A 17,835-nucleotide genomic window follows, 5' to 3' on the forward strand; every position below is an offset into this window, starting at 1 on the left:
GCTCTGTGTTGCATCCGTAGCATAGCAGCCAGTGAAAAGTTTATTGGTTTCAGCCAATTGCAGCCCATGGAACAGGCCAAGACAAAATGTTCCCCCCCCCCCGCCTTTAGATGAAGTCACAATTGAAATATGGTATTCTGCTTATTAAAAGGGGGGTGGGGGGAGGAAATCAAAGCTAATCCTGCAGGCAAAGTCACTTGTGCAGAAGAGGAAGGGGATGGGAAGTGTTTGTGTGTATCTGAAAAGCTGAGTAGATTTTGGAGTGCTCTAGCTTTCACCTCCCACTGGGTGGAGTAGGGGCTTTAAGAGCAGCTGGAATGTAGTTTCCATGATCAGAGTTGAGCCAATTGTTGCCTGCCTGTACCTCTGCCAGTCCTGAAAGGGTAGTGCTCTGAGCAGCTCAGCTCAGCTCAGCTCAACCAGCAGGCGCTTCCTTTGCACCCACCTCTCAGAGCAGTGCTGCCCGGCTAAGCAAGGAGCTCTCGTTTGCAGGGAAGAAGCATTTCACTGTTCCTAACATGGGAGATGATGCTGTGCAAGCTGAAAAGTTCCAGGCTAGAGATAACCCTGGCCCAGACGCACTGCTGCGCCAGGAAAAGGCATCCAATGCCAGCCTGGTGCCATCGTCCACCCCAAGTCCCAGCTTGAACTGTGTGACCACAGATGAGTCAATCCGGGAGAGCTCCCAGGTGAACGCTGTCACGGTGCTTACCCTTCTGGACAAGCTGGTGAATATGCTGGACACAGTGCAGGAAAACCAGCACAAAATGGAGCAGCGGCAGATCAACCTGGAGGGCTCCGTCAAGGGCATCCAGAATGACCTCACTAAGCTGTCCAAGTACCAGACCTCCACAAGCAACACAGTCAGCAAACTCTTGGAGAAATCCCGAAAAGTCAGCGCACACACCCGAGAGGTCAAGGAGCGCATGGAACGCCAGTGTGCCCAAGTGAAGAGGCTGGAGAGCAATCATGCCCAGCTCCTGAAGAGAAACCACTTTAAAGTGCTCATCTTTCAGGTTAGTGCTTCCCATGTTCATTTACACTTATGTAGAAACATGTGTTCACAGACCATGCACATATGCATACATAAGCACTAGGTTTGGACGAGGTCTTTCCATAATGTTACAGGATTTTAAGTCCAGAAGCAATCTTACAGCCAATTTCTACCATTTTACAGGTGGAGAATGAGGCCCAGAGAAATTAAGTGACTTACCCAAGGTCAGACAGGTAGTGACAGAAAGAGGCAGCTAGAATTTGAACCTACCTCCTGTAGTTCCGAATCTCATGCTCTTTCCACTGTGATAATCATTTCCTCTGTAATCCATTATTGTGATATACATATATATATGCAGAGAAGTTTTTTACATCAGCCCTACCTGTCTGTCTCTTTCTGTCTCTCATTACACACACACACACACACACACACACACACACACACACACACACACCACACACTCCACTGTCCTTTGTTGTTCTTCAGTAACCTAATATTCAATCTGTCCATTAGGAACCTGATTTTCCCAGGTCTGTGCTTGTGTGTCTTACTGCCTAGCTCTGGGCCAATCCAGTTTGGCAAATAGGGAGTTTGAGTCTGAAAGTAAAAACCTGAAAGTATCCGATACATTTTGTGAGTGTATAAGTTAATGAAGAGGAATTCAGTTGTCTATTAATATTTCCTGTTGCTTCTATGGAAAGTGAATGAGGAGGAGAAAGGGCCTTGACTTTAGTTGGTATTCAGTGAATTTTTATCGAAGAGACAAATTCCCACACTTGTTCCAACTACTCATTGGAAACATGATGACAGCAATTTGAGGTTTGAGGTAGGAGCTGTGTTCCCATTAAAATACCTGGTTTCTTCAAAACAAACATGCAAATTCAACTCCCTCCCTCATCTCCCAAACCGTTCCTTTTCCTTTGAGTTTTGTTAACAGTCTGGACAATGGTATTATTTCCCTTTTTAGTAAATGACCTTTTGACAATGAATAACACAACTCTTTGCAAACCCTGGATGTCCATTTCATTGGTCAGATCTCCCAAATGACAGTTTAGAACAAAAGCCAAATACGCTCACATAATAGTCAGTCTTTTGAAATATAGGCCCCTTCAAAGCAATGCTTTGAGAGAAAAATCCACTCAGGAAAAAAAAAAAACCATCACAACACAAAAGGCAGCACATCTATAAATGACCCAATTATCTGAGCAAGTGGTTATTTGGGGAGGGGGAGGTTGGGCATGTGGGATATTATCTGGACAAGAAATGGGCACTTATGATCCAGGGGCTGCCCTGCCCAGTGCGGGAAGTTCTTCCGCCTAACTAAACACAGACAGCACACAGCCAACTAGAGTCAATGCCACCCGAGCCTCAGGGCTGTCTAGTTGTGACCATTTTAATAGGGAAGGATTTCAAAACTGTCCTGGAGGGAGGCTATAACAGTTTGATTGTGAAACGCACACAGGGAGAGCCTTCATCACTGGAGAGAGACATTGAAAATTGGATTTAAACCGAGGGAGCCTTCCTCTTCTAAATGAGCAAGCTCTGCCAGATAGGAACCCAATTCTTCTTCCCTCCATAAAAGGAAAGACTCCATCCCGGTGCTCATTGTCCTCCCCAAACTGCAGTTTAAGATTGTAAAGCCCCGGGCAGAAGATATCTTCCTGTGCCTTCCAGGCTTTTTTTCAGTTCAGAAACTTTTCAGCTTTTAATGCAAATGAAATAACTCTTCATGTATCTGATGAATTGAAACAGATACAGTTAACTAGGCCCTTCTTAAGCCATGTGAAATCCTTTCTTTATTGCCCCCCAAAGATATTAGAAATCTCGGCTCCTGTGGCATTTCTGAAATTAAATCTAGATCTCTAAACAAAGCCAAACATGCACAGAGCCATTTGGATGAGTCACCCAAGGAAATTCCCTTTCCGTAGTGTGAAGCAGAGATTACCTCCCATCCCATCTCTCAGTATGGGAAAACACAATGGATTTGCTTAGCAGAGAAAAGTCACATTTCCCTGGACTACGTAAACCACTCCCAGCCCAAGAAGGCTTCTGAGGAACCAGGAGCAGTTGATAGCACAGGAGAATTACAAAGGTGCCGTGAAAGGGAAATTACAGAGCTGCCTAAAACAGATTTGGGGTGTTACTCTGGCCCTGGCACAGTCTCCTGGCACTTGTGACATTAGAGTGACAGGTGTAAAATAGCAGTCTGAAGTGGTTAGAATACTTCACATTGTGAGTAGCAACTACACTGGGGCCTCAGGCCCAAGGCTGAATTTAAAGGGACCCAGTACAGACAGGCTGGTCATTTCAAGTCCACGTTCTTGGCCACCATGGGAAGAAAGGCCTCCCTTTCTCCCCAACTCCAATGCCAAAGTCCATGGCAAAGGTACTTCAACGATGTCAGAGTAACAGAATGCAGCCCCTCTGCAGTCTTGACTTTCAACTGAATAGACCATTTCAGAGGTCCCAAACGAGAAAGACACCCCAAAGGACCCTCTGCTAATTACAAATCAAACAGCTCTTTAAAGGAAAGGGACCCTTCCTTTCCAAGGCTTCAGAGTTAGATATCTCCTTGAATAACTCTTGTTTAATAGCTGAGGCCTAAAAGAATTAAGTGACTTGCCCAGGATTGCACCAAGTTAATTACAAAGATGAGATGGTAACCCAGGTCCTTTGATACAGAACCCCACATTGCCTCTTCATGTGTTCCCTCTTCAACTTAGGGACGCTGGGGCAGGAACTATGCCGTGGGAGATTCATTGGGTCTGAGCTTTTTCCACCCAGAAATCCCAGCTGCCCTTCACATTGTCAAGAGTAAGGTCCTTAAGTGAAGGATTGAACACACCCTACCCAGGATCTCCAGACATCCATTCTTATGGGGTGTTTCTTATTTGGTTTGGGCTTTTTACCCCCTCCTGGACCATGCCATGCATTGTACTAATGTTACCTTCCTGGAATTAGCATCTTTCAAGATGATTTATACGCACCCATGTGCTGCAAAATTCTGGGGCTACCCACTCCAGTGAAATATTCAAAGTACAGTATAGGGCAGTTGCAACAGACACAATAATACAGACATTGATTAAGTTCTGACCACATGCAAACACCATGCCAGGTTCTGGAAATATGTTAAAAATGAAAGTCCCTGCCTCTAACAAGCTTACATTCTACTGAGGGGCAGCACCAACACAAATAAATACAAGGTAGTTAAAGATGAGAAAGAGCACTGACCCGTGGGGAGGGGGCACCCTCATGAAAGGCTTTGGTGGGAGGTGGCAGGTAAAGGAAGCTTGAAGGATGCTAAGAGTCAGGGGAGATAAGAGAGGGCAATGAGTGCTTGTACAAAGACAATAGATAGGAGATGAAATGCCACGTTCAGGGAACAGCAGCTAAGTCAGGTTGGATACGTGATGAAGTGCAGGAAGGTCAACGAAAGGTAGGTTGGAGAAATGTTGTGAAGAGTTTGTATTTTGTCCTAGAGGCAATGGGGAAGAATGGGTGGGGCTGTAAGACTAGAATATTCTTGAACAAGAAAGTCATACAGTCACATCTGTGCTTTGTGAAGGTTATTTTGACCCTTGTGGAGAATAAGAGAGAAGGGACAAGTTTTGAGCAAGAGCACTGATTAGGGGACTCTTAATATAGTCCAGGCAAGAGATAAAGGAATCTTGATCTGGGGCTAAGTGATGACTGTATGAATGGAAAGGACATATAGAAGAGAACTGTTCTGAACAAAGGAGTTATTAAGACTTTCCATTGATTGAATATAGAGGGAGGGAGAGAGAAGAATCAGGGATGACCCTAAAGTTGCAAACCTGAAAGACTGGGATCATGGTGCTCTCAATAAAACTAGGGAAGCTTGGAAATGGGGTGGGGGGAGGGGAGTATGTGAATTAGAGAAGATAATGAGCTCCATTTTAAACATGTTGAGGTTTGGGTGTCTATAGGGTATCCAGGTGAAGATGTCTACCAGATAATCAATAAGCAGGTCATCAGTGATGTAGAACTGAAGCTCAGGAGAGAGATTATCACTTGATTTGTGCATTGGGGGTCCACTGTATAAAGAAGATAATCAAATCTAAGAGAACTATTGAGATCACCAAGAGGAAGAGCATAGGGAGAACAGAGAAGAGGGCCCTGGACAGAGCATGGAGTGACAGGTTATTGTTACGAAAATGAAAATCCATAACGTATTTCTTTTAAAAGGCTTAATGCATCAAGTATAATCTTGCATTTTTCACTCAGTTTGTAATTTTTGCCATTTTTAAAGCACTCAAACTTTATGCTATATTTTTCCCAGCTCCATTCACTCCTTCCTCTGTTCCAAACCCCCAATTTTCTGGTTTAAGAAAAGAACTTAATGTACAAATTAAAAAAAGGAGTCAGAAAAGAAAAATCTATGTTCTTTTGAGTGCATTCAGGATCACCAATATAGCATTAAATTTATCATTTGTGAAGTCCTGCTGTGATTCTGTAGACTCAGAAACTTCACTAAAAGCACACATTCCCTCCAAAATACATTTGTAAAAGGTTATTTTTTTTTATCCTAGAAAATCACAGTTGAGTGTTTCTTAAAAGATGTATCTCGGGGGCAGCTAGGTGGCTCAGTGGATAGAGCACTGGCCCTGGAGTCAGGAAGACCTGAGTTCAAATCTGGTCTCAGACACATAACACTTACTAGCTGTGTGACCCTGGGCAAGTCACTTAACCCCAATTGCCCTCAGGAAAAAAAAAGATGTATCTCACCTTTAAACTTATCACATTTAAAAGACTAGTGAAATTTGGGTAGTGTTACTCTTTCTTGGAAATAGCCCACAATTTATCTGATATATGTGCATATGTGTGTGTACAAGCATATATGTATGTATGCATATACACATATGCATGTATGTATATATGTAAGTACATATGTATATGCAATATACACACACCATAAATAAAATACTAGTGAAGGGGCAGTATAGTGCAGTGGAAAGAATATTGGATTTAGAAATAAAAGACCCAGGTTCAAATTCCAGCTCTGCCACTTATTGTATATGTGAGTTTGGACAAGCCACTTTACCTCTTAAGTTTTCCCTTTCCTCACTTGTAAAATAAAGCTGCTGTACTAGATGACCATTAAAGTCACCTACCATCTCTAAATTGGTGACTGAGATTCAAATACCAAAAAAGAGAGCAATATTGTTTTTTTCTATATAGTTTGCTTACTAGCAGATGGACAAAAGGTACATTTCTAGGCAAGTGTGTTCAAACTCTATAGGATGAGAATATTTCATTTTTAATTAGAAAGACCAAAAAGAAGCATATAGTTAACTGAGTCACCAAAAGTTGTCAATTTAAGATTATGGAAATGATTCTCTTTTTTTTTTTAAAGTACATTTTAAGTATTTTCAAATTCAGTAGAGAAAACTAGTTAATTAACAGACAAGTTAAACTTGCATATTCATAAAATTATGGCATTGAGAAAAAGAAGAGAATAGTTTCTGTTTATTTGCAATAGGAACATTATGGAAGAGTTGAGAAACCAATAAATATCCCTTCTCTTCAGTATATTTAAAAATTTATTATTTTGTATCAATATATAAAATCAAAATTTGGGGGAAATTACTTTGGACTGTAGGCCTTTGAAAAGTGGATTTAAAAAAAATATGGTCTGTCTATCCAAGGGACATCCTCTAAAACTCTTAGATTAACACAATTAGCTGAAAGAGAAAAATTCAGTTATGTAAATATCATTATATGTCCCACCCCTGGATGGTTGATCTCATTGATCAATATCTGCATGATAGGATTTTGAGCCTGAGAACGCTGGATACTCTTTTCATTTCTAAGCTCAACCAAACCCTCATTCTCATTGTTTTTATTTACATTTACCAAATGTTAACTCTGGCTTGCAGTTCTTTATGTGAGTAGCTGATTATGGTTGATACACCCCAGAAAGCGTTATTATATTTTCTCATGTACTAGAAACTCAGATGCAACCTTTTAAAATTAATGTCAATCCTTTGTTTTTGTAGGCTATATAAATTTAAACTACACACATGAAAAATGTTCTTCAATGTATCTTAAAGTCCCCATGTTGAGGGGCAACTAGGTGGTACAGTGGATAGAGTACCAGCCCTGGAGTCAGGAGGACCTGAGTTCAAATCTGGCCTTAGACATATAATGCTTCCTAGCTGTGTGACTCTGGGCAAGTCACTTAACCCCAATTGCCTCACAAAAAAAAAAGTATGTGTGTTTATTCAGTTATTTTTCAGTCGTGTCTGACTTTTTGTAACCTCATTTGAGGTTTTTCTTGGCAAAGACACTGGAGTGATTTGCCATTTCCTTTTCCAGCTCACTTTACAGATGAAGAAACTGAAGCAAACAGAGTGAAATGACTTGCTTAGGGTCACACAGCTAGTAAGTATCTGGGGCCAAATCTGAATTTGGGAAGATGAGTACTCCTGACTCCAGGCCTGGATATCCACTGTGCCACCTAGCTGCCCCAATGTTAACTATTACATGAAACATAAGATTAATTATTAGTTTACCATAGGAGTTAATCTGTGATTTTTACCTAGTTGTTTCTTAGGAGTAGGTGATGTTATGTGTAGATCACAAAATTATAGATGGTTGATGTTGGAAGTGACCCCAGAAATCATCTGGCCCACCCTTTCATTCCTTGAGGCTCTGGATAGGTAACATCATTTAGATGAGGAAACCAGGGCCAGGAAAATTGCTGAGACTTGAAGGAAATAAACTGAATTGTCAAATAAAAACAAAATAGAGTCTAATGTTTCATTGTGGTGGACTGAGGCAACTAGGTAACGGGACTGTAGACAAGAGGATCTTAGTTCAAATCTGGCCTCAGATACTTAAAATCTGTGTGACCCTGGACAAGTCCCTTAACCTGTTTGCCTCAGTTTCTCTCAAATACTAGTTATTATTATTTCACTTTTCTATTTGGAGTAGGTGACACAATGCAAAGAGTACTCTATTTAGCATCAGAAAGACTTCTTGAGTTCAAATACAGCACCAGACACTTGCTAGCTGGGTGACGTCAGCAAGTCATTTAACCTCGCTTGCTACAGTTTTGTCATCTGTAAAATGGAGATGATAATAATAGTACCTATCTCCCAGGATTGTTTCAAGGATCAAATAATATATGTATGTATATGTATATATATAAATCTTATTTGATATATATCATATATACATACATATGTAATTTTGCTAGCCTTATGGAACTATCATTAGCTATTATTATTGTTATTATTATTAAAATGATTCAACATGGTTTTGATTTTATATAATTAACATTCTTTTTAATGAAACAAAGTATTTAACAAATGACCCTAAGCAATTGAATGGTAACAGCAAAATGTAATGAAATTTCAGTTCTCTAAAAGATGGAAGACTGTTCAACAATGATCAGTGCCTTATTAATTTTACAGTTGGCTCTCTAAGGGATGAGGAAGATTCTAACCAATGATTTTATCCTCTTTGCAATCCAGACCTTGATTCAATTTAATTTAACAGGTATCTATTAAGCAGCTACTTTGTGCAAGGCACTGTGCCAGCTGCTGTACGTACAAAAGCAAAAATAAAAACAAATCCTAAAAAGGTATAAACATTTTCAAAAACACCAGACAGCAGATAATAGATTCCATGAGGACAGAGATTGTGGATTTTTTTTTCATATTTGCATGTCTGGTATTTTGCCCATTTTAGGAGTTAGACATGACGAAGACTTATAACTCCATTCCTGGAGAACTCTAAGTGTGGAGACTCTTTTGACCAAAACAGATTTCCAACTTCTCTGCAACCTCTATAGTCTTAAAAAGTTGATTGTCGTATTAGATGTAAAATGACATACTTATAGTCATTCAGCCTAAATGTGTGATGCAGATCTTTTTTACTCAAAGGCCAAGCTTCTCTCCACTACATGCTGCTTTTAAATAAACAGGGGCTGAATAATACAAATTCATTGAATTGAATTCAATATAACAAATAAACTTTTTTTTATCATTTTTTAGACTAGCACTTGCAGATCATTAAATACCAATAGCATTCCAGACATAAAACTATGGTTCTCATATCCCCCATGGGTAACATAATATCCATAGAATGAATGTAGCAAGTGGGAGAAAAGGATCTTAAGTCATTCCCCGGGGACCACATGGCTCCCTCCAAACCATCTACACTTTTCAGAATATCAGACTATCGATTCAGTTTTCCAGTGTTAGACACAGAATGACTATGATCAAGTAGGTGTTCCTATCTTTAATCATGGTTTGCCCCCACTAAGATTTGAGCCAAGGACAAGTGCCCAGAGCTTTGGCCAGCTCTAGGTGGGAGAACACTCACTCACATGAATAGTTAAGGCTATTAGTTCAAGTAAATCAATGATCAGAGCAAAGATGCTAAGGTGGAGGTTAAAATGCTGCTTCTCAAGAGTGCTTTCCGCTGTTTCTAGTTTTCATACTTCAAATGCACCTTTTATTTGTGTTTGAAATGGAGTTTAATTCTCTTTCCATTTAAAAAAAAAGATACAAAAAACAAAAGAACACAAGTATCCTTATGAAGGGTCCAGGCCAATAGCCACAGCATTAGTAGCACCAATTGAAAAACCCAAGACCTCTTTGAAAATGAATCTAGGGGCAGCTAGGTGGCACAGTGGATAGAGTTCCAGCCTTGGAGTCAGGAAGACCTGAGTTCAGATCCAGCCTCAGACACTTGGCACTTACTAGCTGTATGACTCTGAGCAAATCACTTAACCCCAATTGCCTCACCAAAAAAAAAGAAAGAAACAAAAGAGAGAGAGAGAGAGAGAGAGAGAGAGAGAGAGAGAGAGAGAGAGAGAGAGAGAGAGAGAGAGAGAGAGAGGAGGAGAGGGAGGGAGGGAGGGAGGGAGGGAGGGAGGGAGGGAGGAGGAGGAAGGAAGGAAGGAAGGAAGGAAGGAAGGAAGGAAGGAAGGAAGGAAGGAAGGAAGGAAGAAAGAAAGAAAGAAAGAAAGAAAGAAAGAAAGAAAGAAAGAAAGAAAGAAAGAAAGAAAGAAAGAAAGAAAGAAAGAAAGAAAGAAAGAAAGAAAGAAAGAAAATGAATCTAGCAGCCAATTTGCTGGCTACTTCTGACTACTTTCTGGCTACCAAGACCCGTCCAAGTTGCTGATCTCCTCAGACAGTCATACACACTCTGCCTATATTTGAGGCAATTTTAAAGAGATAAAAATTCTAGTAAGAGTTGATGAAGCAGGATGGTATAATTGATGGAGCGCTAAAGCCCTGGGTTCAAATTCCACTTACTAGCAATGGCAGTGTCAAGTCACTTAAATTTGCTGAGCCTCACTTTCCTCATTTGTAAAATGAGGTTAATGATACCTATAGTACCTGTCTCACAGATGTGTTGTGGGCTCAAATGAGATAGTGCAAAATCCTTGGCAAGGTTGAAAGCACTACTGAAATATCAGTCCTAGATTAATAATAATAGCTGGACTTTGTGTAGACATTTGAGATTTACAAAGAATACATATAATTATCTCATTACATCTTTATAACCACCCTGTAAGATGGATTATACAGGTATTATAATCATCATTTCACAGGCAAAGTGACTTATTTATGGTCACACAGCTAAGAAGTATCAGAGGCAAGATACCCAATTATCTCTTGAATTAATCTGACTTTTTTTCTAAAATGAGGTATATATAATATTACATATATACACATGCATATATATGTAATATATATATATATATATATATGTATATATATATATATATATATATATATAGAGAGAGAGAGAGAGAGAGAGAGAGGGAAAGAGAGATTTTGTTTACTGAAACCTGGGCAAATTGTGAAGCTGCACAGAGACATTGCCCTGGAATGGCAACAATTGGTGATTAAGGATGGAGAGCTCCAAGAAAGGGGAAATCTTGGGATGATGCTCTCAAGACTGGTTTCTTGGAGTGAGTTAATATCCTAAGTAGTAGCTGAATAGGAATCCCCTTATCCATTAGGCAGAAAGAAAAAGCAAAAAGGACCAATCTAGAAACAGCTATGTGGTGCAGTAGACAAGAGTGCTAGGCCTACAGTCAGAAAGACCTAAACCTCAGACCCTTACTAGCTGTGAGACCCTGGGCAATTCATTTAATCTCCATTTGCCTCAGTTTCCTCAACTGTAAAATGAGGATAATAGTAACACTTAACCTCCCATTTGTGAGGATCAAGTGAGATGTTTATAAAGGTCTTAGAGCACAATGCCAGGTACATAGTAGGCACTTAATAAATGCTCATTTCTTTCCATTCTACCTGCTGTTTGAAGCACAAAATATTATCTCCCACCCACCTTGGCAATCATTTCTAACTGAAAAAATTTGCCTGCTGCTTCTTAAAACCTAGAGAAGGGCAAGAGGTAAAGAGGGGAGGAAAGAAGACAGAAAGGCTGTCCAAGATCACTCAAATCATTTGAACAAAATATCAGTGTTTTCTCTGCTTTGAAATGAAATATTTTGAAGCCTTCACACACACACCCACACACACACACAAATTCTCATAATAAAATAAATTTATTTTCACAATAATCTCAAAAAATGATCAAATTAACAATGACCAATATAAGCAGAACACACAGAGGCCACAGTCATAACAAAATACTTGCAGTGGCCAAGATTTGCCAAGTATACATATCTCCCTTTCAATTGCTCAGAAACACATTCAATTCTTTCTGGATTATCTCTGTTCTCCCTCAATTTATTTTTATAGTTAACATCAAAGAACTGTGGCATAACATGCCCTTTCTCCTTACAGAAGAGTGGAATTATTTTTCCTTCTGCCTTTATCCCACAGTTAGTTGGTGTTACATGAATAATTCCAAAAGTGCCAAACCAGTCAGTTTCCTTAAAGCTGAAGAAAGACAACAAAAAGGGCAGAAAAGTTGGAAGTTGAAAAACCTACTATAAACTTATCTTACATTTTATAACCAGTCTTGCAGAATGTACATTAAGGAGAAAAGCAGAAAGAAAGACCAAGTGTTTTGCTTCTTTATAAAAGTACAGTTTGGATAGCAATCATTTTGTTGGAAGTGAAAGGAGGGAACCATTGAGTTAATATACTCGAGGAAGCAGATACAGCTAAACTGGTTAGGGAAGATATTTATAGCCCACTACTTAGATTTCTGCTTACATCGCAGACAAATACTTACCTATAGCATCTTCCTTTATTGATACCCAGGCCCCTAACTACCATTAGCCCTCTTGCTAATTTATTCTTAGACCTAAGACCCCCTGATTATTTATATTAGTATCCTTACAATGGGGTCTCCAGTTGCTATCCTGGTGGTCCTCTGCGTTTGCTAGGTTCCCTCCTTAAAACTAAGATCCCCAGCAACTTTTATGACTCTGAAATCTCCTGTCTCTCAAGGCTTCCAGGTTATCAAACCAGTTAGTCAAATTAGCAAAGTAGCTTTTCTCTTCTGACCTCTGTACCAAACATTTCAGAATTCCATTCTCCACCCGAAATAGCTAGCTTTGCTACATAGAGCTTTAAAGTTTGGAATGCATTTTACATATGTTCTCTCCTTTGATCCAACAGCCCTGTGATATAGTTGCTAGTATTATCTCCATTTTACAAATGAGGAAACTAAAGCCAAGTTGCCAAAGGTCATGTAGCAAGTAAAGTATTTGAGGCAGGATTTGAACTCAGATCTTCCTGACTCTAGGTCCAGTGTTCTATCCACTGTACCAACTAACTGCTTCACATTAATGATGTGTGTGGAATCCCATTCTCCTAACATCCCATTCTCCTAACCATTCTAATATGGTTCTATTAGAACCATATATCTGATATTTTGCCTTGCCATTCAAAAGTGAGATATAATGGAAAAAATCATAGAATTTTCCTACACCTGCCTAAACATTAAAAAAGTTGCATCATGCAATTTTAAAAATAATAATAAAAGTTATTTTAAAACAGCCACTATAAATGCCAGGTTTTATTTATGGTCCTAATGTATGGCAAAAGCTAAACACAATCACCGGTGAACCACCCACCTTGTTAACTAAATATTTTAAATCATAATACAGTCAATTGACTTATTTTATTAGGTTCCTCTGAAGATATAAATTAAAACAAGTTAAAGTAAGTTCTTTCTAGGTTCATGAACATAGAATATTGAAAGGAAAAATTAATTTTTACAGTTGAAAAAAAACTGATATGATTTTTCCAAGTCACCTGTCCTTTAGTCAGTAAATATTTATCAAGTATCTAGTATGTGCCAGACATTGTGCTGAGTGCCAAATTATATATAATTAATGGCACTATTTAATTAACATACACAATTAATTACCAATCAGATATATAAAGACAGAACCAGGCTAGATCTTCTGGAGCTCAGTCTAAGACTCCTTTTACGACACTGCTTTTTCTCCCATAGTAAACATGATACCTTCTCTACTTAAACATAAATGCTGAAGTTATCCCACTGCTCAGCTCTTATTTCCAAATATTCTAAGAATAATATTGGAGTCAACCTGAGTTGGGTTCAAATCCATCATGCAATAATGTCCTGCAGTGAAAATAGTACTGCTTTGGAAGCTGGGATCAAATCTCAGTTATTCCACTTGTGACATACAAAAGATGAGATGGCTGAGGAAACAAAAGTTCAATTTTCTGAGCATAATGATTTATTAAGCAATGTATGCCAATTACCCAACAAACCGGAAGTAGGCCCCTTCCTCTAATACAGGGAGAGATGAACTTTTATTTATTGAAAACAACCAAATAAGGCCAATTAATTAAAAATAAACAATATAATATTACATAATCTGATTTCTAATTGGAGGAAAGATTAGGGACTTTCCAAATTGGGAGGGGAGAATGAACAGGTGCAATTCCCTGAAATCAGAAAAGGAGGTGTCCTGCTCCCCTGAAATCTGAAAAGGAGATATCCTACTCCCCAAAGTATCTATAAACATAGAAACAACTGATTGATCAAGGCCAGTTTTCAGATAAAACCTATCAGTTGTTTGAGATCTACAATTGTGAGAAAACTTCTTTCATTAATCTTTGGATCTGACCAAGTTTCTGATCAATATAACCTAGGTCCTTGGTTAAGGGTCTCTAAGCAGTAGGGAGAGGTGGTCCAGTTTCCCAGCCATGCAAGGCTAGGTTCAAACAATGCAATAAAGTTTTCTTTCAATTCTCAAAATTGAATAAAGTTTTCTCACAGGACAAAATAGACTCATAATTGAATAGAAAGGAACTTAGCTCCAGAACTGAGTCTCAAGACGGAGTCAGTCCACTCAATTACCACAATTAACCACTTGCTGTCCTAATCCCTTCAGTTCCCTCACACTTACTGCCCATGTGGTTATGGGCAACTCACCTAATCTCTCTGGGCCTTAAGTTTCCTCATCTATACAATGGGGGTGGTAATTAAGATAATTGGTCCCTTCTAGCTCTGAATTCATCATCTCATCCTATGAATATAGAAGCATTTCCACTCACAAGACAGAGGAGAACGGGTCATTGAGTTTAGAATGTCCTTTTGCTGTCTACATGTATTGACGCAACAGAAAAAAGGCGTGGCTTTCATCAGTTGCCAAAAGATAACAACATGGTCCAGAGTGAACACTGTTTGCAAAGTGTATATGGCATTAACTATGAAATGTTTACTGTCAGCTTTTTTTTTTTCAGGAAGAAAATGAGATCCCCACCAGTGTGTTTGCAAAAGAGCCTGTTCCCAGCATAACCGAAGGAAAGGAAGAGTCTGTAGATGAGAACAAGTCTCTAGAAGAGACCTTGCATACTGTGAACCTGTCATCCGATGATGAAATACCTAATGAAGAGGATGCCCTGGAAGACAGTACTGAGGAAAAGGTGGAAGAAAGCAGGGCAGAGAAAATAAAAAGATCAAGTCTCAAGAAAGTGGATAGCCTCAAGAAAGCCTTTTCTCGCCAAAACATTGAGAAGAAGATGAACAAGTTAGGCACAAAGATTGTATCCATGGAAAGGAGAGAGAAGATTAAGAAATCTTTCACCACCAACCACCAGAAGACATCATCAGGGAAAAGCTCCCCTTTCAAAGTATCTCCCCTTACTTTTGGTCGGAAGAAAGATCACGAAGGAGAGGGCCCTGCTGAAGAAGAGACCAAGCGGGTGGAGACACCAGCCAGTGAGAAGGCCCTGACTGAGAATGAAGAGAGTTCTTTCACTGAGGCCCCTTCAGATGCATCTTTCCCTACAGCTCAAGTGGAAGAGAATACAGCCAAAGATGTTCAGGAGAAGCCTGTCACAAGAGAGAGCAACCCAGCAACAAAGAACATTGAGCTGTCAATTGTTGAAGATGAAGAGTTTGAAATGGCCCAGGAATACTCTCAAAAGAACCATGATGACCGCTACAGACTCACCATTGGAGAGACAGAACAGTCTGATGAAGAGCAAGCCCAACCTGCTGTTCTCCAAATAGACCAAACAGCATAACTTCTGAGTTTTCTTTCATGCCTCCACCTCCCATAAGGTTCAGTTAAGTGAATAACCAAAGTCTATGAATAAGCTGCTGTCTATCTCCAGTGTTATTGATTCACTTTGTTACTTGTTATTTCCTTTGCAATAATAATTTATTTCATAGTAGTATCACCCAGAATGACCAAGACTTACTGCTATGTAGGCAACCTATCTGGTGCTCTATGTCTCTTTATCTCTCTTACTAGTTTGGCTCCATTCATATAGAAATTCTGTGAGCATTAATGAAAAAAAAAAAAGAAATTAAGCAATTGGGGGGGGATAAAAGCTAATAGATTTGGCTTAGAGCAACCAACAGATGACTGGGATACCAGTCATGATACCTCTGATTCAATGTTTCCTCTCTTACAATAATTTCATAGTTTAGTGAATAATGTAGCAAAAACATAGTGTTAACAGAATCTGATTTCCCATACTTATGCTAACTGTGAATTACTGATCGTTTTGGTGGATATATTGTATATATATATGTGTATTTTACTTAGGTTCCATTGCACTTGAAGCCTAAAGCATTTGCAGAAGATAGAGGTTAGAATATGACATTCATTTAAAAGAAACTACTGTATTATATTACAAATGGAGAAGTCATCAAAAAGAGAGAGAGAGAAAGAAAAAAGTATAGACAGGCCTAATGAGCCAAAGCAAAAGAAGAAAAAAGAGAGGCAGAGGAAAAGTGGTAGAGAGAGAAATAAGTAGAAGTAGGAAAGGGGACAGGGAATGAGAGGAAGAGGGAAAAATGAAAAATAGAAAGAGATGGGGGAAAATGCTTGTAGTATTAACCTAACTAATTCATTCCTTAAATAACACCATTTAATGCTTTCTTATACCCTGAAATAGTATTTTACTAAATAGCATCTTTGAAACATTGTGTCAGCAGCTATTTTGAAAATAATATAGTAGATACATAATTTGTACAGTATTAAAGCAGAAAAGTAACAAGAATGTAATGTTTTCTTAATGAAAATAATAAACTTTAAATGTTTTTCTGAGGAAACTCCAGAGGATATGCTCTAGATAAAGATGAAATTACTTAGGGAACAGCAAATACCAATCAATAGATGCAAGGTTTTGCCAAGAGTTACATCTTCCTCTGCCTTCATTTTATAATTTCCAAGTTGAAGCTACCTGTGTTCTCCTGTTATAGAGTTTGGGTTTCCAAATGGTTCAGGATTAGGCACTGGAAGTTTGTGGGAATGAGGAGATCAGGTAAAATGAACTATCTCCATTCTGTTCAGAATATTAATTGCATTCCAGAGCATAGTTCACTTACTTAGAGATTAATTTACAAAAAAGTATAACCACTTTTTATATTCTTGAAGCACAGTGATATTTATACACACTTTTAAAAATGCAAACATATTACAGATTTCAGTCCTGGCTTATACTGTGCCAAAGGGTTGCTTTCTCTAGAAGTGTTTTGCAGTGAGAAATGCTGATGTGAAGAGGAAAATATTACATCATAAATAGTTTAATGACAACAGTATTAAGGAAAAAAAATTCCATCCCACCAGTAAGTCATATGAGGAATTGCCTTTCCCCTTTCCATCTCCCAAATAGAGGTTCCTAGACTATATACGTCAATGTTTCAACACTTTGAGAATGCATGACTCAGCCAGCAGAGGAACTCTACCCAGGGATGCAACTCTCAACCTTCTCCCAACTTGGTAAAAAGCCCTCCAGGAGCTGTCATGGATGAAAATCAGCAGCAGCTGGTAGTCAGTCATCTGCTGAAGGACCTCTTCAATTAAACTGGTCTGGATTTCAGACGATAGGCATATCATCTATTTCCTGCACTGAAAGTTCCACCATCTTGGTAGGACTTGTCGGAACTTCCACTCTACTGACATTACCTTCAAGAATCCAGTGTCACCCCCATGCCTTGATGACAAATCATGGTAAGGTTTCAGTGGCAGAAAAGGACATTAATATTAATATACAATACCCAGATGTCTGCTAGTACAGGTAAAACTGAACAGACATATCTTGCTTTCTATAAAGGTAAATATGAATATATAAATGGCTCCCATTCCTCCAAATGTGCAAACATTAGCTGCTTTATGGGACATGGTGTAGTGGAAGGAACATTGCATTTGGAGACAGAAGGCTTAAATTCAAATCCCAGCTCTCCCACTTGCTATACATGTTGACTCTGGGCAAGTCACTTCAACATTACTGGGCCTTAGTTTCCTCATTTGTAAGATGAAGGATTTGAACTAGGTGACCTCTGACATCCCTTCTAGCTCTAAAACTATGACACTCTGATGTGGTTTTGAGTACCTCATGTGCACAATCACAACAAAAAAGAAACGCCAATTCCAGGAAGATAATGAAAGTAGA

The 17,835-nt window shown here is 39.0% G+C and overlaps 1 protein-coding gene across 1 annotated transcript; it reads left to right on the forward strand.

Annotated features, from left to right (window-relative positions):
* Positions 1-206: 206 nt before the first annotated feature.
* On the forward strand, positions 207-16,645 carry CAVIN2 (caveolae associated protein 2). Its single transcript, XM_020993590.2, has 2 exons — positions 207-1,016; positions 14,671-16,645. The coding sequence occupies exons 1-2, from the start codon at positions 519-521 to the stop codon at positions 15,454-15,456; spliced, it is 1,284 nt and encodes a 427-aa protein (XP_020849249.1). The 5' UTR covers positions 207-518; the 3' UTR covers positions 15,457-16,645.
* The last annotated feature ends 1,190 nt before the right edge of the window (positions 16,646-17,835 follow it).

Source organism: Phascolarctos cinereus, unplaced genomic scaffold (assembly GCF_003287225.1).
Source record: "Phascolarctos cinereus isolate Bilbo 61053 unplaced genomic scaffold, phaCin_HiC Scaffold_726;HRSCAF=1367, whole genome shotgun sequence".
Classification (NCBI taxonomy): domain Eukaryota; kingdom Metazoa; phylum Chordata; class Mammalia; order Diprotodontia; family Phascolarctidae; genus Phascolarctos; species Phascolarctos cinereus.